Source organism: Harpia harpyja, unplaced genomic scaffold (assembly GCF_026419915.1).
Source record: "Harpia harpyja isolate bHarHar1 unplaced genomic scaffold, bHarHar1 primary haplotype URTXT_28telo, whole genome shotgun sequence".
NCBI classification, from domain to species: domain Eukaryota; kingdom Metazoa; phylum Chordata; class Aves; order Accipitriformes; family Accipitridae; genus Harpia; species Harpia harpyja.
In genome coordinates, this window is record NW_026293188.1 from 234,825 (window position 1) to 256,335 (window position 21,511).

The 21,511-nt window shown below is 72.2% G+C and overlaps 5 protein-coding genes and 2 non-coding genes across 7 annotated transcripts; 5 read left to right on the plus strand and 2 right to left on the minus strand.

Annotated features, from left to right (window-relative positions):
• Positions 1 to 270: 270 nt before the first annotated feature.
• Positions 271 to 9,580, minus strand: ALDH16A1 (aldehyde dehydrogenase 16 family member A1). Its single transcript, XM_052779497.1, is given in 26 exon segments — positions 271 to 414; positions 878 to 1,044; positions 1,422 to 1,554; positions 1,976 to 2,047; positions 2,049 to 2,120; positions 2,313 to 2,366; positions 2,709 to 2,810; positions 4,095 to 4,217; positions 4,786 to 4,884; positions 4,886 to 4,969; positions 5,289 to 5,475; positions 5,818 to 5,903; positions 6,152 to 6,245; positions 6,324 to 6,460; positions 6,605 to 6,703; positions 6,950 to 7,141; positions 7,263 to 7,418; positions 7,532 to 7,719; positions 8,158 to 8,235; positions 8,315 to 8,345; positions 8,347 to 8,494; positions 8,876 to 8,910; positions 8,912 to 8,968; positions 8,970 to 9,004; positions 9,087 to 9,311; positions 9,544 to 9,580. Coding segments are annotated over 26 exon segments (2,835 nt in total).
• Positions 9,581 to 10,131: 551 nt separating this feature from the next.
• Positions 10,132 to 12,416, plus strand: PIH1D1 (PIH1 domain containing 1). Its single transcript, XM_052779528.1, is given in 11 exon segments — positions 10,132 to 10,401; positions 10,482 to 10,545; positions 10,626 to 10,657; positions 10,659 to 10,700; positions 10,702 to 10,816; positions 10,895 to 10,956; positions 11,039 to 11,123; positions 11,363 to 11,465; positions 11,662 to 11,752; positions 11,976 to 12,122; positions 12,334 to 12,416. Coding segments are annotated over 11 exon segments (864 nt in total). The 5' UTR covers positions 10,132 to 10,311; the 3' UTR covers positions 12,367 to 12,416.
• A 330-nt stretch (positions 12,417 to 12,746) lies between these two features.
• Positions 12,747 to 17,121, plus strand: SLC17A7 (solute carrier family 17 member 7). Its single transcript, XM_052779527.1, is given in 15 exon segments — positions 12,747 to 12,894; positions 13,490 to 13,547; positions 13,549 to 13,728; positions 13,831 to 13,949; positions 14,153 to 14,267; positions 14,443 to 14,530; positions 14,698 to 14,784; positions 14,867 to 15,006; positions 15,340 to 15,486; positions 15,594 to 15,726; positions 15,990 to 16,100; positions 16,182 to 16,309; positions 16,782 to 16,952; positions 16,954 to 16,977; positions 16,979 to 17,121. Coding segments are annotated over 15 exon segments (1,656 nt in total). The 5' UTR covers positions 12,747 to 12,832; the 3' UTR covers positions 17,072 to 17,121.
• Positions 17,122 to 17,619: 498 nt separating this feature from the next.
• On the plus strand, positions 17,620 to 19,511 carry RPL13A (ribosomal protein L13a). The gene is made up of 8 exons (XM_052779502.1): positions 17,620 to 17,725; positions 17,959 to 18,031; positions 18,268 to 18,333; positions 18,436 to 18,537; positions 18,619 to 18,704; positions 18,937 to 18,996; positions 19,076 to 19,198; positions 19,398 to 19,511. Exons 1-8 carry the CDS (start codon positions 17,711 to 17,713, stop codon positions 19,482 to 19,484), a joined length of 612 nt encoding a protein of 203 aa, XP_052635462.1. The 5' UTR covers positions 17,620 to 17,710; the 3' UTR covers positions 19,485 to 19,511.
• Positions 18,071 to 18,148, plus strand: LOC128138213 (small nucleolar RNA Z195/SNORD33/SNORD32 family). The gene has a single exon (XR_008233974.1). It is a non-coding gene; the product is annotated as a small nucleolar RNA Z195/SNORD33/SNORD32 family (small nucleolar RNA).
• On the plus strand, positions 18,761 to 18,829 carry LOC128138214 (small nucleolar RNA SNORD34). Its single transcript, XR_008233975.1, has one exon. It is a non-coding gene; the product is annotated as a small nucleolar RNA SNORD34 (small nucleolar RNA).
• Positions 19,512 to 19,630: 119 nt separating the features above from the next.
• Positions 19,631 to 21,237, minus strand: DHDH (dihydrodiol dehydrogenase). The gene is made up of 4 exons (XM_052779526.1): positions 20,970 to 21,237; positions 20,433 to 20,557; positions 19,846 to 19,996; positions 19,631 to 19,766 (listed from the first exon to the last, which is right to left on the minus strand). The coding sequence occupies exons 1-4, from the start codon at positions 21,235 to 21,237 to the stop codon at positions 19,633 to 19,635; spliced, it is 678 nt and encodes a 225-aa protein (XP_052635486.1). The 3' UTR covers positions 19,631 to 19,632.
• Positions 21,238 to 21,511: the final 274 nt, after the last annotated feature.

The window sequence follows — 21,511 nt, forward strand, 5'->3', positions numbered from 1 at the left end:
AGCCCCCCCACCCAGCCCCAGCCCCATTAGTGGGTGCCCCTGGCCCGAGTCAGCACGTGAGTGGGGGCAGCCACAGCGCCTCATTAGCTGAGCCCTCACAAGGCTAGGGCAGCTGCTGGGGGGGACACCTCAAGAGTATTTGTGGCGAACCCCCCCCGCCCTGTGTTCCCACGGTGGGTCTGGGGTGGGTTTGGAAGTGCAGGGCCCCAGGGATCCCCCCAGCACTGCCATCTCAGGGTGCACTGGGGGTGCATGAGGGGTGCAGGGGGCTCAGGGTGGGCTGGGGGTGCTACAGGCTCCACCCCCCCAAACCAGGCTCAGAGTCAACGTCTCAACATCAATTTTATGGGCCCTGGGGGGGGGCTGGGGGGGGGCTGGGGCTCCCCAGTCTCTCCGTGGCTCTGGGAGGTCCCGTCACAGCCCCCAGAGGGGCCCCCCTGTGGCCCCCACGGTCCCTCTGTGCTTCCAGGGGGGGATCCGGGGGGTCTCCATCTCTCCTGCAGGCCCGATCCTGTGGCACCAGTGTCTCAGGCCAACCTGAATGGGGAGGGGAGTGGGGAGTGAGGACCCAGTCATCTGGGCAGCCCCCCCCCAGGGACCCCGGTGACCGGGGACGCCCCCCAGTACCTGAGTCCGTCCCTGGCTCCCCGGCTCGGCCACTCAGGTCCCGTCCTGCTCGGATGCCGGTGTCCCCTGCAGGGGCTGGGGCGAGGGACGACCCCACACCCCCAGTGCTCCCAGTGCCCCCATCCCAGTGCCTCCTGCACACCCAGAGCAGCCCCAGAGCACTGCTCCCTGCACCCCCACCCTCCTCCCCAGCACTTCCAGTACCCCCACGCCCCCCACCCACCCCCCAGTGCTCCCAGTGTGTCCCCACCTGGGCGCAGGGCCGCCTCCACAGGACCCAGGCCGCCGCCGCCAGGCCCAGGGCCCCCCCGAGCCCCCCCAGCAGCACCAGCCCGTGGATGCCAGAGGGGTGGGGGGGGCCCAGCCTTGACCCCGGGGTCCTTTCATGCTGCACCGCAGGGGTGGTCAGCAGGGGGCCTGGGGGGAGACGAGGCTCAGAGGGGTCCCGGGGGGGCTTTGGGGGGTCCCCAGGGGTTGGAGGCTCCTGGGGGGCTGCAGGGAGGTATCCCCTCATTTGGGGGGGGTCTATACGGGCTTAGGGGGTCCCTGGGGGGGTCCTGGGAAGATCCCCATGGAGCACGGAGGCCCTGGGGGGCTCAGGAGGCTCCCCAGGGGGTGGGGGTCCCCAGGAGTGTCCCAAGAGTTCTCCGGGACGAAAATCCCTGAAGATAGGTGTGGGGGCATGGGTCAGGGGAGTGCTCCCCCTCACTGGGGTGTCCCCGTGGGGAGGGTCTGTAAGGGGTCAGGGAGCCCAAAGGTGCTGCAGGGGTTCTCGGGGGGTGCCGGGGTGGTACCTGGGCGGCAGCGCAGGTGGGCGCAGCCGGGGAAGTGGGGGGGTCGCCCCTGCAGCCCACCCAGGTGCTGCACGAGGGCTCCCAGCAGCTGCGACACATTCACCACCTCCAGCCGGACGCAGCCCTGGGGGTCCTGGGGGGGGGAGGGTGTCACAAGAGCCCCCAAACCCCCCTGGGACCCCCCAGGGCCCCTTGAGAAGCCCAGGGGCCCCAATCCCCTCCTCAACCCCAGGGGCTCCACAAACGCCCCAGAGCTCCCTGGCACCAGCAAAGATCCCACGGCCCCGCCCAGAGACACTCCCCCCCCCCCCCCCCGGAGAGCCCCAGAATTACCTTGGACCCCCCAGAGACACCCCCTCCAGGAACCCCCAGACCCCTGCAGGGTCTCCAGAGCCACCCGTGAGAGCCCCCCGCCCCGAGACCCCCAGAGTTACCATGGCCCCCCAGAGCCCCTCCCAATCTGTTCTCAGGACCCCCAGAGCCTCCCCAGCTCCTCCTCATCCCCTCAGGACCCCCCCAGAGGTGCCCCCCACCCCCCTGGGACCCCAACTCACATGGATGTGGCACTCAGCCACAAAGGCGATGTGGGCAGCGACAGCTTGGAGTCGGGGGGCCAGCGACCCCCCCCGCCACCCCCGCCATGCGCCCCAATGCCACCGCCCCAAAGTGCAGCCCCCAGAGGTCGGAGCAGCGGCTGTCCTGGGGGGCCCGGGGGGTCGCGGGGCAGGGGTTGAGGGAGACATGAGTTAGGAGTTTGAGGGGGCACGGGGGCAGGGGGTGTCGGGGGGGTGCAGGAGGGGAGGGCAGTTGGGGGTCGGTGGCATGGGGAGGTGACACATGGTGGACATGGGGTTGGGGGGCACACGTGGGGGTCTGGGAGCTCTCACTCACCATCTCCAGGTTGCTGGGCATCGCCACGGGGTAGTCCAGGATCAGCCAGGGGGTCTGCAGGACCGGGGCAGGTCTTAAGGGGTCCCCAAAGAGATCTAGGGGGTCTGGGCAGGGCTCAGGGGTCCCAGAGGATCTAGGGGGCTGTCAGGGGGCTTGGGGGGACCCAGGATGGGGCTTTCCCTGGGAAGTGAGAGGGTTCAGGGGGTTGGGGGGGGCGGCTCCTGGGGGTCCCAGGGGAGTTTGAGGGCTCCTGGAGAAGTTGGGCGGGTCCTGAAGGGATTCAGGGTCTCTCACCGGGACATTTACATGGGTCAGGGGGGTTCGGGGCATTGGGGGGGTCCCGGGGGGTGTCCCTGGGGTCCCGGAGGGTTTTGAGGGGTCCCGTGGGGGTCTCACCAGGGCGTCCACATGGGTGCTGAAGGTGCTGCTGACAGGGTTGAAGTCGAAGGAGCAGCAGATGCCGGGGGGGGGCACGGCCAGGAGGAGCAGGAGGGGGACCTGGGGGGGCACCGGGGAGGTGGGAGGACCTGGGGGGGGCGCCGGAGGGGGGATTGGAGGTCCCATGGGGGTCCAAGGCGTTGGGGGAGGGGCTATGGGGGCGTTCCGTGGGGAGAAGCGGGGTCGGAGGGGGGGCTGAGGGGTCTGGGGGGGAATGCCACGAGAGGGGTCATGGGGGGGGCGGAGGGTCCCCACTTACCAGAGCGGAGCCGGGGGGGGCCGGGTCCATGACAGGGCTGAGCTGGGGCGGGGCCGGCCGAGGGGAGAGGTGAGCGAGGACCCGGGACCCCCCCTCCTAGGACCCCCCCCCCAGGGCCGCAGCGGAGCCGCCGCCGAAAGCGAAAGCGGCACCGGGGCCGAGAGGGACCGCGGCCGGGAGGGACCCAGGCGGCCGGGGTGGGGGACCCAGGCGGCCGGGGCGGGGGTGGGGGTGGGGGGACACCCAGGCATCCGGGACCCCCCACCTACCCCCCCCCAGGGACCCAGGCGTCCCGGCTTCCCCTCCCCACACCCCGGGCACCTCCACCCCCTCCCGAGTGGAACCAGGCGTCCGGGAGCCGCCCCCCCGCGCCCCCGAGGGACCCAGGCGTCCCGGCCCCCCCCTCCCCCCGAGGGATCCGGGCGTCCGGGACCCCCCCCCCCGCGGCGCCCCCCTAACCCGAGGGCGCGGCTGCCTCGAGCGCGAGGGGACCCGGGCGGCCGGGCACGTGGCGGTGCGGGGCGCCCCCTGCCGGCGCGGGGGGACACACCGGACCCCCCCCGCCCCCGCCCCCTTCATAGGCAGAGACGCGACAGAGGCTGGAGGGGGTTTATTGGGGTCGCAGCCGCAGGTCAGGGGTCACCAGAGGTCGGGGGCTCAGGGCCCGCTCCCAGGCACCCACAGGCAGCGGGGGCGGGTGCAGCGCAGCTCCAGCTCCCGCTCGGCATCGGGGGGGGCCTCCTGTCCTGGACCCCCCAGGACCCCCCCCGGGACCCACACATGGGTGACGCTCAAAGCCGAGGCCCAGTCGGGGTCCTGGGGGGACACACAGGATGGGGGGGGGGCTGCTGGGGTGGTGCCCGGGTCAGGGACATGCCCGTGCTGGGGACACCCCCCCCCCAACACCCCCCCGCCCAGGGACTGCTCCCATGACTGGGAAACCCCCCCAGTACCGCAGGGACACCCCCCCCCCATAGCGGGGCTCACTACCCTCCCCAGCCCCCCCATGTGCCTCCCATACCATGTCCCCCCCCACCCCGTGTCCCCGCCCAAGTTCCCATCCCCCCATGCCCCCCATTACTCACCGTGCCCCCCCCGCAGAGCCACAGCCCATCAGGGTGGTGCCGCGCCAGCGTCGCCCCGTCGCCCCCAGCCCCCCCGGGCAGCACCGCCAGGGCCCCCCCAGGGAGCCCGGCAGCCACCAGCGCCTGGGGACAGACGGACAGGGAGCGGCCGTCACCATGGGGTGGGCGGAAATGGTCGTGGGGTGTTGGGGGTCCTGGGGCTGGTCAGTGGGGGGGGGTCAGTCGGGGGGGGCCTGAGAGGGGCAATGGGGGGGGGAGTTGAGGGTCCCAGGGGGAGTTTGGGGGGTCCCCAAGGGGATTTTTGGGGTCCCAGGGGGGACTTTGGGATTGCTGGGGGGCGGTCGGGGTCCCCAGAGGGATTTTGGGGGCCCAGGGCAGGATTTGGAGGTCCCTGGGGGAGGTTAGGAGTCCCAGGGGTGGATTTGGGGCGTCTCTGGGAGGGTTCGGGGGTCCCAGGGGGCAGTTTGGGGGGTCTGGGGTGGGATATTGGGCGATTCACGCCAGAAAAAGCGAACGGGATCACGGGGGAGCCCTGGGGGGCCCCAGGAGCATCACCAGGGAGTTAGCAGGGGGGTCCTGGGGAGGGCAGAGAGGACCCATGGGGGATCCCTGGGAGGGTGCGGGGGTTTCCATGGGGGGAGCCCCAGAAGGACCACAGGTGGGTTCCGGGGCGGGTCGCGGGGGTCCCCACCTGCTGCAGGCGCAGGGCGGGGCCGACGCCGCTGGGGGGCGCCACCACCACGAGGCCGTTGCCGAGCGCCAGCGCGGGGGGGAGGAGCTCCAGCGCGCGCCGCAGGGGGGCGGGGCCCGCTCCAGGCCACGCCCACCACCCCCAGCGGCCGGCGCATCAGCAGGGCCCGCCCTCCGGGCACCTCCTGCGGGAGCACATTAGCCACGCCCCCCACCAAGGCTCCACCCCGGGCACGGGTATCCGCCCCGCCCCGGGCACGGGTATCCGCCCCGCCCCCTGCAGCCCCGCCCCCGGTTTCACCCCGCCCACTTCTGCCCGGCCCCACCCCCTGCAGGCCCCGGGCCCGCCCCTGCTGCCTGGCCCCACCCCCTGCAGACCCCGCCCTCTTCCCCAACCCCAAGGTGCGACCCTCAGGCTCCACCCCTCTCACCCAGCTCTGCCTCCTTCAGGCTCCTCCCCTCCATCCCCTCCCACCCAGCCCCACCCCCACAGGCCCCACCCACCTGCACGACTCCACCCAACAGCTCCACACGTGCCGCCCACCGCAGCAGCGCTCCCCACAGCCGCCCGTCACTGTCACCATCATCGTCATCGCCCTTCTGGGGGGGCCCCGCGGCCCCGCTCCCCCCCAGCGCCGCCGCCGCCCCCCGCAGCACCCGGGCACGAGCTGACGCCGGCAGCCGCGACCACCTGCGACGGGCCGAGGGAGCGCTGGGGACCCGGGGGTCCGGGGACCCCACACCCCCTGCCAGGGACCCAGAGACCTGGGACCCCCCCCGGCAGGGACCCGGGGGTCCGGGGGGACCCAACACCTCCAGCCCCCCCGTCCCCCGTCCCTCACCCCAGGGCGACGCGGCGGGCGGCCTCCACGGCTGCAGCGACATCAGCGGAGTTGGGGGCCACTGCGGGGTCCCCCCCGGACCGGCTCGGGGCTGGGGGGGTGGCAGGGTCGGAGGTCAGGGGTCACAGTGCTTGCCTACGGGGGGGGGGGTCGTCGAGCTGCATGGCGGGATGGGCGGGGGGGGGCATTACCTGAGCTCCGGGTCCAGGAGGGTCTCAGGGGGGGTCCCCAGCCCCAGGGGGGGCTCCCAGGGGGGATGCCCGTACTCTCGCAGCGCCTGGGGGGGGCACGGCCCATCTGCACTGGGACAGGGCCCCTGTGGTCCCTGCAGCTCCCAGGCCCACCCTGGGGTCCCCAAACCCTTTCTGGGGCTCCCCCCAGCCCCCCAGCCCCCCCAAATCCCCCAGGACCTCCCCAGGGAGCCCAGAGTCCCCCCCCAAACCCCCCAGGACCTCCCCACGGAGCCCAGAGCCCCCCCCAAACCCCTCCAGGACCTCCCCCCCCCCCCCCGTGCCCCCCCCTCACCTCCAGGCTGGTGCCGTCCCCGTCCCCCCCGGCGCAGCCCCCCCTCGGGTCCAGCAGGTTGAGCGCGTTGAGCCACACCAGCCCCAGGGGCAGCCTGCGGAGTCAGGGGGTCATGGGTCAGAGGGATGAGGATCAGGGGTCACGGGGGTCAGGGGTCAAGGGCCAGGGTCACCTGTCAGCTGTGTCAAGGGCGAGGGTCACGTCCTGGGCCCAGACGGCGCCGGCTGCCACGTGGGGCAGCCCCGAGGCCACGGTGACGGCCTCCCCCGGGGAGCGCACGGGCAACAGCACCAGCACCGGCCCCGGCACCTGGCGGGGACACGCATCAGCAGACCCCCACTCTGCACGCCCACAAGCCCCCTGCCCTGCGCCCCCCACCCCCTGGCTGTCTGTGCCACCCCCTCCCCTTTTTGCCTCCGACTCAGCCATTTTTGGGCTCCCCCCAGTACCCACCAGCTCCCGGAGGCAGCGTGAGGTGGGGGCCACCCCTGTGATCAGGGTGGGGGGGTAGAACCGACCCCCCGGCGGCAGCGTCACCGGCGGCTGGAAAACCTGTGGGGGAAGAAGGACCCCGGCGTCCGGGCACCCCCTGGCATTTAGGTACCCCAGAACAGACCCCACGCACCCCCCTGACCCCCCACGTCCCCCCCGATGTCCCCATGGCCCCCCCCCAGCCCCGTGCCCCTCCATGTCCTCCTGTGTATCCTCCTCACACCCGATGCCCCCCTTGTCCCCCCTCATCTCAGCCCCCCCACGTGTCCCCCCAGCCTCCCATGTCCCCCCCAGTATCCCCCTCACCTCAGCCCCCTCCTCGTGGGCTGCCTGCACCACCCCCTTGGGGGGGGCGGCCGTGGGGGGCAGTGGCCCCACGTCAGTGCCGAGGTCCAGTGGGTCCCCGACCCGCAGCCCCCCAAGTCGGGCCCGGAGTCGCCGCTCCAGCGGTGCCACCACCCCTTCCTGCACCAGCACCACACAGCCCCCCCACGGGAACTGCGGACACGGTGGGGGGGGGGGGGGTGTCAGGGAGCCACACCAGGATGCTCCTAGACCCCCCCAGGAGCCCCCGGACACTCTGGGACCCACCAACGCCCCCCAAGCTTCTCCTGCTCACCAGGGCTGGGGGGGTCCCCATGCTCCCCACGATGGCAGCAGCCGCGCTGTCCAGGTCAGCTGAGTCGAGGACGATGACGACGACACGGCCCCCCTGGGCCCCCCCGAGCCGTGGTCCCCGGCACGGGGAGCCCCAGGCCACGTCTTGCACCTCCTCCTACATGCGGGGGGACACGGGGGGACGTGTGGAACCCCTGGCCACGTCCCGATCTCCCGTATGGGGACACGAGGGACACAGGGATCCCCCTATGGGGCAGGGCCCCCCCGTACCTGCCGGTCGCCGAGGAAGGTGATGGCAGCGATGCGGGTGTGGGCACGGAGGGCGCGGCGCAGGCAGGGGGTCCCCGTCACCACGTTGAGCAGCCCGGGGGGCAGCACCCCCCCCGCCCCGCTCAGCTCCGCCAGCAGCAGCGGCGCCAGCGGGGCCTCAGCCGGCGGCAGCACCAGCGCCGCGTTGCCTGCACGGGATGCCTGGGTCTCCCGGGGGCCGGGGTTCCCCCACCTGGACACCGCGGTTCCCGGTGCCCCCCAATCACCTGGGTCCCCCCACCCCCCCCAAACACCTGGCTCCCTTCCCCAGATACCTGGGTCCCCCCACCTGGACACTGGGGTTTCTTGTGCCCCCCAAACACCTGGGTCCCCCCACCTGGACACTGGGGTTTCTTGTGCCCCCCAAACACATGGGTCCCCCCCCTCCCTTGACACCTGGGTCCCCCCACCTGGACACCAGGGTTCCCTGCCCCCCCCCCCCAAACGCCTGGCTCCCCTCCCCAGGTGCCTGGGTCCCCCCACCGCATGCCTGGGTGTCCCCCCTCATGCTGGGGACCCCCCACCCTCACGCCTGGCTCCCCCGAATGCCAGGTCCCACCCCCGGAGGCCAGGGCCCCCCCACTCACCCATCGCCAGGAGGGATCCCAGCTTCCAGAGCAGTGCCGCCAGGGAGCAGGGACCTGACATGAGAACGGCCACCACGCCTGGGGATAGCGGCGGGGGGGGGGGCTCAGCGGGGTCCTGGGGAGCGCCGAGGTCCCAGGGGTCCCAGGGGACACTTACCGAGGGGGGCCCAGCTGCCCAGGCCGGGGGGGACCGATCTGGGCCCACCCTGCCGGCACCCGCAGCAGCCACAGCCCCAGTTCCAGGTCGGCCCCGAGGGCCTGGGCCAGCGGCCGCCCCCCCGAGAGAGCGGCCACCGCCCCCAACCCTGCAGCCCCCTGCTCCAATGCCGCCGCCAGCCTGCGGGGACAGGGGGGGGACGGGGGGGGGTGAGGGCACGGGGGGGACCCGAGGGGACATGTGGGGGGTACAGGGACACGGGGGGCCCCGAGGGGATTCATGGAGGCGTACAGGGACATGGGGGGAGTGCAGGGGGGCACAGCGGGGGCATGGGAAGCAGGTGGTGGTCCTGGGGTCGCGTGGGGTCACGAAGCTGGGGACAGTGCTGGGGTCGTGGGGGGTCATGGGGTCACACGAGGTCACACTGCAGCAAGGGGAAAAGGGGGATACAGGCAGAAATGAAAGGTCACAAGGGGGCACAAAGGGTCGTGGGAAGCCCCACAGGGTGAGATGCCACGGATCACAGACGGGGGTCAGAGATCAAAGGTCACCGTGACTCACCGCTGCAGGTGCTGGGCCCGCTGGGGCCCCCCCAGCCGCCCCCCATTTTGCCGCCGCCACCGCCGCCGCCTCCACAGCCGCCGCCAGGTCGGCCCTCCTCGCCCCGCGGCACTGTTGCCAGCAGCCGCCCTGGGGGTTGGGGGGGGAGAGGGCGGGCGTGACCCCTGACCCTGACGCCCCACCCTGACCCCTGACCCTTGAGCCCCCATACCCGTGGCGGCCTCCCGGCACTCCAGCGTCCCCCGTCCCGGCGGCTTCAGCCACGTCCCGGCCACGAAGTGCCCCAGAGCCCGGCCATGGGTCTCCAGCCCACGCCTGGGGGGTCCCGAATGCCTGGGTCCCCCCCCCCGAGCGGGGGGCAGGGCCCAGGCACCGGCATCCCCTCGAGGCTGCGGCACCACCTGCAGCGGCCCCTCCCTCCCCCCCCCACAACGACCTTCGGCCCGGGAGGGAGACACGGGGGGGACCCCGGCGTCCCGGCACTGCCCTGCCCTCGACTTTGCCCCCAGCACACCCCACCACCCCCCCAGGGACGCAGGCGTCCAGGCCCCACCCCCCACCCCACGGACCCTAACCCCTTCCCAGGGGTCCCAGGCGTCTGGGGGGGGCCCCTAACCCCCCCCCGCGCGAGGGGGTCCCAGGCATTTGCAGGCCTCCTCCCCTCCCACCTGCCCAGCGTCCCCCAGACCCCCCGCCCGGCCCCATGGGCCCCCCCAGGTGTCACCCAGGGCTCCCCCTGTGACCCCCCGGGCCCCCCAAGACCACCCTAGGACCCCCCGTGGGCTCCCCCTGTGCCCGCCCCCGGCCCCATTTGCTCCCTCGGGACCCCCCGCAGCCCCTCCCAGCCCCCCAGGAGACCCCCAAGAGCCCCCTGAGTCCCCCAGGACCCCTCCATGGCCCCCCACAGCCGCCCCCCCAGGACCCTTCCAGTGTCCTTCCATGGGTCCCCCCGTGCCCCCCCCGGCCCCACACACCCCCCAGGACCCCCTCCCCCTAATATGCCTCTCCGGTGCTCCCCAGGACCCCCTCACCTCCCCCGGTGCGGCCCCCCCGGGCCTCGGCCCCTCCTCCATGCTGCTGAAGATCCCCGGGACCGGGGGGGGCCCCAGCACCGCCATCGCTGCCGCCGCACCAGCGAGACTTGCGCCCGGGCGGAGGGAGCGGCCTCGCCGGCGCCGCGGAACCATAGAGACGGGCCCCACCCCCAGCCGGAACCGGAAGTGCCGCGCGGCGGGAGGGAGAGGTGGCCGGTAACGGCTGCGCGGGGCGGCCTGGGGGGGCCCTGAGGGGGCTGGGGGGGTCCCCCAGGGGGGTCCCCGGGGCCGGGGGAGACCGGGAGGGTCTGGGGTGCGACGGGTCCTGGGAGGCGCTGGGGGCCGCTGGGCCCCCCGGGCCCCGGTTCCCCACGTCCCCGTGCCCCCTGCACCCCGCAGCCCATGGCGGCCCCCGCGGACCCGTCACTGCTGTCGGCCGAGCTGGAGGTGGAGGAGGGGGATGACGAGGCGCTGCGGCGACTCCTGCTTCAGGTGGGGCCGGGCTGGGCACCGGGGGGGTCCCGGGGAGGGGTCCCGGTACTGACCCGCGCCGTCCCTCTGCCGCCCCCCAGGTGACCCAGGACGATGAGAAGCCCCCCCCCGCGGCCCCCTCTCGCGCTGTCACCCCGCAGCCAGGTAGGAGGGCTCCGGGGAGGGTTGGGGGGGGTCTCGGAGGGGCCCGGCCGCCCTCTGACCCCCCCTGCCCCCTCCCCTAGGGCTGTGTGTGAAGACCCGGGCGGGGGGGGGCCAAGATCTTCGTCAACGTCTGTCACTCGGGGGAGGTGCCCCCGCCCCCCCCCGCTGTCCCCCCCCGGGCTGCAGCGCCTCCTCCACGCCCCCCCCACCGCTGCTGGGGCCTTCCGCATCCCCATGAGCCTGGGGGAGCCCCACGCCGAACTGGACCGCAGTAAGAACCCCCCCTCCAACCCCCCCGATCCTCTCCAGCCCCCCAAACCCCCCTGAACCCCCCCCCCGTCTCCTGCAGGTGGTCAGGGCTGCACTGCCTACGACGTGGTGGTGAACTCAGGGTTCTTCCGCACTCTGCAGGTGAGGAGGGGCTGGGGGGGGGGGGAGTTGGGGGGCTTATGAGGGGAATTGGGGGGCCCTAACCTCCCCACCTCCCCCCCAGGCTGACCCCCTGTACCTGGAGTTCTTCCTGACAGTGGCCATGGAGGGGCTGTCGGAAAAGTATGGGGTGGAGCTGGAGCTGACTGGTACAGGAGACTGGGGGCACTGGGAGGGGGGGCGTCAGGCTGGGGACAGAGATGGGAACTGGGAGGAGTGGGGCAGGAGGAGCACCTGGGGGCACTGGGAGTGGGGGAGTAAGCTGGTGGGAGTGGAAATGGGAGGAAGCAGGGGCAGCAGTGGGGTGCTGAGGGGTTTGGGACACCGGGAGGGGGGTCGTGGGGGGGGGAGGCTCTTGCACCCCCATGACCCCCCTGGTCCCCCCCAGGCTGGCGGGTGCTGCGGAACCGCAAGTTCATGGGCTCCATCTCGGCTCAGAACATCCGGGCGCGGCCCCCGGCCCCACATCCAGGAGCTGAGGAGTAAGTGGGGTCCCCCCTGACACCCCCCGACACCCCCGGTGTCCCTCGGGACCTCCCTGTCTCCCCCCACCTCCCCCTGACCTGCCTCTCCTCGCAGCCCCCCGCAGGAGCCGCTGCTGCCCCCCAGGTAGGAGCCATGGGACCGAGTGGGGAGGGGGACCCCCAGCACCGGGACCCCCCTTCCTGACCTGTGCCTCCCCCACAGCCCCCCAGGGCCCCCCCAGTTCGTGGTGGTGGCAGAGCCTTCCTCCCAGCACCCGCAGGTGCTGCAGGCGCGCATCCTCCTGCCCCATGCCGTGAGTTGGGGGGCACAAGGGGGGTGCTGTGGGGCTGTGGGGTGGAACAGGGAGGGGGCCTGGGTGGGCACTGTGGGGCTGGGGGGGGAGTCGAGCTGATCCTGGGGGGTCTGGAGGGGTGGGGGGTCCCTGTAAAGGTCTGGGGGGGTTGGGGGACGCTGAGGGGTGAGGTGGGGGGTGGGGCTGTCTGGCCCCTCCCCTGACCCTACCCTGCCCCACCCAGGCAGGGGCAGGGTCGCTGTGGCTGGGGCTGAGTGAGGAGCGGCTGGTGCTGGGGGGGGCAGAGGGGGGGCCCCCCCTCCTGGAGCTGGGGCTGCCCCTCCCCCCCGACCCCGCCCGCTGCCACGCCCACTTCCACCGGCGTACCAAGGTAACTGTCATCACGGTAACCGGCTGACCACCCCCACTGCCCTGCCCCCTTTCCCTGCAATTAGCCCCACCCAGTTATGTCACCTAGGTAATAGTAACCATGGTGATTCTTAACCCCACCCACCTTTTAGCCCCACCCTCTTCTTGTCTCCACCCCTTCCCCCACAGGCACCACCCCCAGCTGACCCCTGACCTCTGACCTCCCCCCACAGGTCCTTACTGTGACGATGCCCCTGCAGGCGTGAGGGGGTGGCTCCCCTGCCCCCCCCCCCGGACACCGGGGTCCCCCCTCCCCACCCGCCCCCCTTTTTTGTATTAAAAGCAGCAATAAAGGGTGACCCGAGCGCCTGCCTGCGTGTGTGACGGGCCGGGGGTCCCCCCGCACCCCCGCGGGGAGGGGGCGGCAGCCGGGTGCCGGGGCTTGCTCTCCCCCCCCCCCCCCCCCCCCGCCCCGTGGGCAGCGGACCCAGGCGTGCTGGCAGCCTGCCCCTCCCCCCATGCACGGGGGGGGGGCTCTGCCCACGCAGGGGGATTTAGCGCTGAGCCGGCGGCGGGGGAGGGGGGGCTCCCAGAGGACCCAGGCGTCGGGAGGAGGAGAGAGGACCTGGGCGTCCGAGGGGAGCCGGCCCAGGCGTTGGGGGGGGGGGGGCACCCAGGCGTCCGGGGGGGGGACACCCAGGGGTCCAGCGGACCATGGTGCCCTGAGCCGCCATGCAGTTCAACAAGGAGGAGTTCAGGCGGCAGGTGGGGGCCGGGCTGGGCCGCCTGCACCGGTGAGCGGGGACCCTGGGGGGGGGGGGGGCGGGAAGGACCCAGGTGTTGGGGTGGGGGGCTGGTTCCCGGGCCCCTCAGTCTGCCCGCATGCCCCGGGGGGATCTTTTTCCTACTCTGCGCACACATGTGTGCCAGTGGCTCTGACACCCCCCCCGCCGGCTGCCCTTAATCCACAACCCCCCAGCTTATGTAAGTGTGAGCGTGCCAGAGCACACGCAGGAGGTGGCTGGGGGCTTGCACACGCGTGTGCCCCTCTCGGCCCCCCCCACCCCGGCCCGTGTGCGGCTGTTGCATGCGGATGTGCGCTCTTGTCCCCCCCACCCCTGGGGGCTCAGACGGGGGATTTAGACCTGTGGTAATCTGCTGCCACCACGCCGGGGGGGGGGGCATGGGGGGACCTGGGGACACGGCGAGGGGAGGTAGGACACGGGGGCTGCGGGGACAGGAGGACACCAGGGATGTGGTGGGCTGGGGGGCCCAGGGGGCTGGGGGGGGGACAGGACATGGAGGACGTGGGGATGTGGCAGGGGGGACTCAGGACGTGGGGTGACCAGAGCCGCCTTCCGTGTCCCCCCGGGCCCCCCGTCCCTCCAGGGCCCTAGAGCGGCGGCAGGACGATGCAGAGGGGCTGGAGCTGGGCCCTGGGGGGGGATCCGGGGGGGACTCTGGGGGGGGGGGCCCCGCACCCCCCCGTGCTGGACTGCACCTGCTGCGGCCTCCCCCGGCGCTACGGCATCGCCATCCTCTGCGCCATCGGCTTCTGCATCAGCTTTGGCATCCGCTGCAACCTGGGGGTGGCCGTCGTCAGCATGGTCAACGGGGCGCACGGGCAGGTACGGGGAGGGCCAGGGGGCTGGGGGGGGGCTGTGGTCGGGAGGGGGAAGGTTCAGGGGGTCCGGGCCACGGTGACCCCCCCCGCTCCCCCCTCCTCCCAGCGCGCCCAGTTCAACTGGGACCCTGAGACAGTGGGGATGATCCACGGCTCCTTCTTCTGGGGGTACATCGTCACACAGATCCCGGGGGGCTTCATCGCCCAGAAGTTCGCAGCCAACAGGTGGGTGGGGGGGGGCGCGGGGTTGGGGGGGTTGGGGCAACAGTCCCAGCGCTTGCGCGCGGGCCCATTGCACGTCCCCCCTCTTGCACGTGCCCTGTTGCGCATCCCCCGCGTTGCACGCGTCCCCCTCGCACGTGTCTGCCCCCCCCCCACCGCACGCGTGTGTCCCCCCCCTCGCACGCGTCTCCCCCTCGCCCCCGCAGGGTCTTCGGCCTCGCCATCGTCTCCACGTCGCTCCTCAACATGCTGATCCCCTCGGCCGCCCGCACCCACGTGGGCTGTGTCATCGCCGTCCGTGTGATGCAGGGGCTGGTGGAGGTGAGGGCGGGGCCGCCGTGACGTTCCCCATTGGCTGCTGAGGCTGGAGGGTGGGGCGGGCTGGGGGCTCGCTATTGGCTGCTGCCGGTGGGTGGGGAGAGAGGTGCTGGGTGAGGGTGGGGTGAAAGATGAGATGGGGTGGGGCTGGGTGTGACCCCCCCACTGCCCCACCCAGGGCGTGACCTACCCAGCGTGTCACGGGATCTGGAGCAAGTGGGCCCCGCCCCTGGAGAGGAGCCGCCTGGCGACCACGGCCTTCTGCGGTATGGGGGGTCGGGGGGGGGCAAGGGTCTGCGGGCTGGAACAAGGACCCCGAACACCCATGCAGGCGGGGGGGAGGGGCCAGCCCCGCCCTGGGCGGCAGTTGTGAGGGGGTAGGGGGCAGTGGGGCTGCAGACCCCCCCCCCAGACGCCTGGGTCCCCGGCGCAGGGTCCTACGCGGGGGCGGTGGTGGCAATGCCCCTGGCCGGCGTCCTGGTGCAGTACACGGGCTGGAGCTCCGTCTTCTACGTCTATGGTGAGACCCGACCCCCCTGACCCCGACCCTGACCCCCCCCCGGGGCCCGGCCCCGCCCTGCCCTGACCCCACCCGCCCCCAGGCAGCTTCGGGGTGTGCTGGTACCTGTTCTGGGTGCTGGTGTCCTACGAGAGCCCGGCCCAGCACCCCACCATCTCCCCCGAGGAGCGCAAGTACATCGAGGAGAGCATCGGGGAGAGTGTCGGCAGCAACCCCCTGCTGGTGGGCGGGGCAGGGGGTCAGGGGTCGGAGGTCGGGACCCAGCAGGGTCCCGGCAGCGGGATGAGGGGTCGGGGCGAGGGTGATGCTGGGAGGTGGGCGCCGGGGTCAGGGGTCGTGTTGGGGCTTTAGGTCACTGGCGGCTGGGTCAGGGGTCAGCGGTGGTGTTAAGGGTCGGGTCGGTCCTGCGGGTCTTTGACCGCGGGGTCAAAGGGGGGTCAGGGGTCAAAGGTGGGTCGGGGAAGATGGCTGGGTGCTGGGTCAGGAGGTGGGGGTCGCTGTCAGCGGGGTCGGGGGTCAGGGGTCGGGAGGTCGCTGGCAGCCCTGCCCCCGCAGCTGGCCACGCCCTGGCGGCAGTTCTTCACCTCGATGCCCGTCTACGCCATCATCGTCGCCAACTTCTGCCGCAGCTGGACCTTCTACTTGCTGCTCATCAGCCAGCCTGCCTACTTCGAGGAGGTCTTCGGCTTCGAGATCAGCAAGGTGGGACCCTGACCCTGCCTCGGGGGCGAGCCCCGGTGTCCGGGGGGGACCCCAGGGTCCGGGGGGGACCCCAGGGTCCGGGCACCCCACGGCTGATGGCCCCGCAGGTGGGGCTGCTCTCGGCCCTGCCTCACCTGGTGATGACGATCGTCGTCCCCATCGGGGGCCAAATCGCCGATTTTCTGCGCTCCCGGGGGCTCATGTCGACCACCAACGTTCGCAAGATGATGAACTGCGGCGGTGAGGGGGGGCACGGGGGGGAGTGCGAGGGGGAACATGGCAGAGGAGGGGGAGACATTGGGGGCCACGTGGAGGGAGACAAGGGGAGGACGGGGGGGGGACAGGGAGGGGGACATGGGGGAGAAGGGGGGGCAGGGGCACTGGGGGTCTTGGGGAGGATGTGGAGACACCTGGGGGCAATCAGGGGCTGTTGGGGGTCCCTGGAAGCAGACGGGGGGGTCTGGGGTGTCCTTGGCCGTGGGTGACTCCCCCCGGCCCCACAGGTTTTGGCATGGAGGCGACGCTGTTGCTGGTGGTGGGGTACTCGCGGTCCCGTGCCGTCGCCATCTCCTTCCTCGTCCTGGCCGTCGGCTTCAGCGGCTTCGCCATCTCCGGTGGGGATGCAGGAAGGGGGGAGACACAGGAAGGGGGACACACGTGTGGGTGACTCCCCTGCTGCCCACTCCCCGCCCCAGGGTTCAACGTCAACCACCTGGACATCGCCCCCCGCTACGCCAGCGTGCTGATGGGGCTCTCCAACGGGGTGGGGACGCTCTCGGGGATGGTCTGTCCCCTCATCGTGGGGGCCCTCACCAGGCACAAGGTGCGGGGGACCGGGGGGGGTGGGGGTGGAGCAGGGCTGCGGGGCGAGGGGGACCCTGCGGGATAAAGGACCTGGGGGGGAAATAGGGACCTGGGGTGTAATGGGGACTATAGATGACACTGGGACCCGAGGGGGGGGGCAGTGGGGTGGAGGATGGGGCATTAGGGGTTTGGGGGGGCAGTGGGGGCCCAAGAGGGGGCATTGGGACCGTGATGGGGGCACTGGGACGCGGGGGGACACGAGGGGAGGGTGGGGGGGCTCTAGGACCCTGAGACTCACCGCCACCCTCTGGCCCCGCCCACTTGCCTCGGCCCATCCCCTTGCCTCGGCCCCGCCCCTTTCCTGCCCCCGCCCTCCCGTCTTTGACCACGCTCGCCGCCCCGTCGGCTCCACCTCAACCCCGGCCCCGCCCCCTCGCCCCGCGCTCCCGCCCCCGCGGCTCGCCGATTGGCGGGCGGCGGCGGATTGGCAGACGCGGGAGGAGTGGCAGTGGGTCTTCCTGATCGCGGCGCTGGTGCACTACGGCGGCGTGGCCTTCTACGGCGTCTTCGCCTCGGGGGAGCCGCAGCGGTGGGCGGAGCCGCCGCGCGAGGAGGCGGAGCCGCTGGCGCCCAGGGGCGGGGACAGCGACGAGGAGGAGGAGGGGGGAGGGGGAGGAGGAAGGAGGCGGGGGGGGGGGGGCCCCCGGGCGGCCCCCCCGCGGGGTACGGGGCCACCGGCACCACCCCCGCCCCCGGCCCCCGCGGGGAGACCCAGGGATGAGCCCCCACCGCCGCCGAGGACCCCCCCGAGCCCCCCTGGGACCACCACCCCCCCCCCCCCCAGGGACACCCCGGGACCCCCCAGCCCCACCGGAGCCCCCCCCTCCCCGAGCCGGGATCGCGGCCCCCACCCCCCTCCTGTTCAGAGCACCCCTCCCGGTGCCCCAGGACCCCCCAAGGCTGGGCCCCCCCCCGCCCCCCCCCCCCCGCCCGCTGTATATATATAAATACAGGGGGGGCTGCGGCCCCCGGATCGGCCCCTCGAGTCTGCGTGAACTGCGGGCCTGTTCTGCTAGGGGTAGTGGGGGGCACTGGGAGGTACTGGAGGGTGGCACTGGGGGATGTATTGGGATATACTGGGGACATGGTGGCGGGAGTGGGGGGCACTGGGAGTGTCACCGGGGGGCCGAGGGGTTTAGGACCCCGCGGGGTGAGGGAGGGCCCAGGCACCGCCCCCTCATTTCCATAACGCCAGAAGCGTGCGAGGGCTCCGCCCTCCATGGCGGCTGCTGGTGCAGCGTCGCGCCTGCTTTCCGCCCCGCGCCTGACGTCACTTCCGCCCCTGCGCTCAGCCCCCGCCGGAAGAGACGACCCCGCGGCGCGCGCGGGGCGGAGCCTCTTTCCTGAGCGGGCGGCGGCGATGGCGGAGCCGCGGGTGCGGGCCGGGGGCCCGGGTGGGCCCTGGGTGGGCGGCCGGGAAGGCCCGGGGGGGGCCGGGGCGGCGGCGGCGGGGGTTCTCGACGGTGGGGGGCGGTGTGCGGAGCCCCGGGGTAGCCTGGGGGGCTCTAGGAGCCGGGCGCAGCACGTCCACGTGGGGCCTCCGAGGGGGCCTGGGGGCCTCTGGGACCCCCCGGTGACCCCCCCCCCCCGCTTCTCCCGGTGCCGCAGGTTCTGGTGATCGACGGCCGCGGGCATCTCCTGGGCCGGCTGGCGGCCATCGTGGCCAAGCAGGTGCTGCTGGGTAAGTGCGGGACCCACCTCCCCAGGACACCGGGACCGCCGGCGCGGTGATGAGCCTCTTCGGCTGTTGAGTCTCACGACCGTGAGAGCTGCCCCATGCACTACCAGCTGAGCGCCGGGGGAGCCGGGCTGGGCTGGGGGGGTGAAGGCGCGTGGGTCCGGTCGCTGCCGCCCCTGAGCCGTGTCCGTGTCTTCCTCCCCTCCGTGTCCGTGTGTGTCCCCCCCCCATGTCCGCAGGCCGGCGCGTGGTCGTGGTGCGCTGCGAGGGCATCAACATCTCCGGCAACTTCTACCGCAACAAACGTGAGTGGGGAGGGGGGCGGTTACCGCGGGGTGTAACGGGAGCCCTGGACGCCGGGGTCCCCCCTGTTTTGCGAGACGGTAACGCTTTGCCCTCCCCCCCAGTGAAGTTCCTGGCCTTCCTGCGGAAGCGGATGAACACGAATCCCTCGCGGGGGCCCTACCACTTCCGTGCCCCCAGCCGCATCTTCTGGCGGACAGTGAGAGGTGAGTTTGGGGGGCCGGGACGCCCCCCAAGCCCCGGGGTGCCCCCCTAGAGCCCCCTGACCCTTCCTGTTCTCCCCCCAGGGATGCTGCCTCACAAGACGAAGCGAGGGCAGGCGGCGCTGGAGAGGCTGAAGGTGTTCGATGGAATCCCCCCGCCCTACGACAAGGTGAGGGGACCCCCAAATCCCCCCAGGACCCCCCCCCAGCCCCAAATCTGCCGCTCTGTGTCAATGATGCACTTTTACCTACATTGTTCGATGATCCTTGAGAGAAACTTTGATACTGAGACACTCGGGCTGGCCCAAACCCCCCCCTTGTCCTCCCCCAAATCTCTCTTTGTCTCCCCCTTGTCACCCCCGAAATCCAGCCCCCCCCTCAGTGATGCTCTCCCTCTGGCAGCGGAAGCGCATGGTGGTTCCGGCTGCTCTCAAGATCATCCGTCTGAAGCCCACCCGCAAGGTAAGGTGGGGGGGGTCCGGGGGGGCTCCCCCAGCACCGGGGTCCCCTCTTGACCCCCCTGTCCCCCCCCCCCCCCCAGTTCGCTTTCCTGGGCCGGCTGGCACATGAGGTGGGCTGGAAGTACCAGGCAGTGACGGCGGCGCTGGAAGAGAAGAGGAAAGAGAAGGCGAAGCTGCGCTACAACAAGAAAAAGAAGCTGATGGTGAGAGAGAGATCCCCAAAAATTGGGGGGGGGGGGGGGGCTTGAAACCACCACTCATGTGGGCATCCTGGAAACCACCACAGGCGGCTCAGCACTGCTGGGGAGGGCTTCCTGTAACAGGACTGTGGGGGGGTGCCCTAGCTGCGCTCCCCTCCACAGGGATGCTGGGCACCCCCTTAATGCTTCTCCCCCATTTCAGAGCCTGCGGCGCCGGGCTGAGCGCAATGTGGAGGGGAAGACGGCGCCGTTCACGGCCGTGCTGCGCCAGCACGGGCTGCTGCTCTGAATAAAGGAGTGCGGTAGTGGTTCTGTACTGGGGGTACTGGTCTGTACTGGGGGGACTGGCATGGGCTTGGGGAGGGAGCTGGTAAGGAAAACACAGCCGGGGGGGGGGGTTAGCTCTTTATTGTATTTTGAGGTATGGGGCTGGGGGTTCACGCCATGGGGCTGGGGGCTCCCGGCGAGCCCCCCTCTGGCCCCGCAGCCCCCACCTGCCGCCGCGCCTCGTCCAGCAGCTGGGCGATGAGCTCGCTCTCGGCCAGCGGCATCACGGGGCTCTCAGTCAGACCTGGGGGGCAGAACAAGGGTGGGTGTCAGGGCAACCCTGGTGTCTGTGCCCCCCCACCCCCTGGGGGTCCCCCACTCACCCTGCAGCAGGCACTCCCGGACGTGCTGGGCCTCGTAGCGCAGGCCGGTGCCGTGGGGGAAGTTGAGGGGCTGGGAGGGGGGGGGCAGGGGGAAGAGCTCCCGCCGGCCCCCCACTACCAGCTCAGTTGGGCAGTTCATGTGGCTGGGGAACTGGGGGGGGGGGGGGGGCACATCAGGGACCTGGGGGGGCATGGGCTCCCTGTATGTGCCCCCCAAGTCAGGGACCCAAGCATCTGGAGCCCCCCTAGTTGGGGGTGCTAAGCCCCAGCCAGGAAACCTAGCTGTTTTGACCCTTTTCCCCCCACCATGGTGCCCACCAGGACCCCCGCTCGCCCTCCTCGGGGGACTCAGGCATCCGGGCTTTCCTCCCACCCACCCAGGATATTCCCCACGATCCCTCCCCCTACTGCCCCCCCACCCATGACCCCCACCTTCCTAGGTGTCTGGACCTGCCCCTCATCCATGGCACTCCCCAGGACACCCCCCACCTCCCACTGGACCCGGCATCCAGGCCTTCCTCCCCCAACCATGGTGACCCCCACCTACCCCCAAGACACCCCCCTTTCCCCAGGGGACCTGGTCCCACCTCAGCCCATCCCTGGGTGCCCCCCAGGGCAGCCCCGCCTGGCAGCTCAGCCGCCATGGAGCAGGTCAGCACGGCCTGGCGGTTCCCCTCGTACTCCAGCGTCATCGTCACCGTCTCGTCCACCCCTGCGCCCCACAGCTGTGGGGCACTGGGACCCCCAGATCCCCCCCCGGGCCCCCAAACCCCCTCAGGGACCCAGCAGCCCCCTCCCCTCAGAGCCCCTGCAGCAGAGCCCTTCCAGCCCCCTTGTTGCCACCCCCCTGTCTCCCCAGTGTCCCCCACTGGATCCCTACAGCCCCCATTGCTATTGTCCCCCAAGGTACCCCATTGCCCCCCCTTCCCCTCCAGTGCCCCCCCAGTGTACACCATTCTCCCCCATCCTCTCCCACCCCCACTGTACTTCATTGCCCCCCTTCCCCCCTAGTGCCCCCCCAGTATACACCATTCTCCCCCATCCTCCCCCCCATTGTACTTCATTGCCCCCCTTTCCCCCCAGTGTACCCCACTGACCACCCCCCCCAGACCCCCATCCCTTACCGGAGGGGTGGAGGCAGCCGTGGGCCCTGAGGCTGCAGGGTGCCCCCCCCATCAGGGCAGTGGCCATCTGCAGCCCGTAGCCCCCCAGGTCTAGCAAGGCCCCCCCAGCCAGGCCAGGCTCCCGCACCCGCTCCACGTCCCCCAGGGTGAAGGCCAGGGCCCCCCGCAGCACCCGGGGCTCCCCCAGGGCCCCTCCGGCCACCAGTGCCTGCAGCCGCTCCCAGGCTGGGAAGAAGCGGGTCCAGAAACCCTGGGGGAGCAGGGCCATTGCGGGGGACACTGGGAATGTGGGGGCAGTAAGACTGGGAATGGGGTTATTGGGATGGGAGGGACTGGAAATGGGGACAGGGTTATGGGTGTTGGAGAAGAAAGACTGGGAGGGGGGCGATGAGGCACTGGGAATGGGGACAGTTAAGGGTGGGGGGAATAGGGGGGACTGGGAGCACTGGGAATGGGCGGGGGTCACTGGGGGCAGGACTGGGCCTGGGGGTGCACTGGGAATGGGGACAGTTATGGGTGGTGGGGAGTAGGGGGGGCTGGGA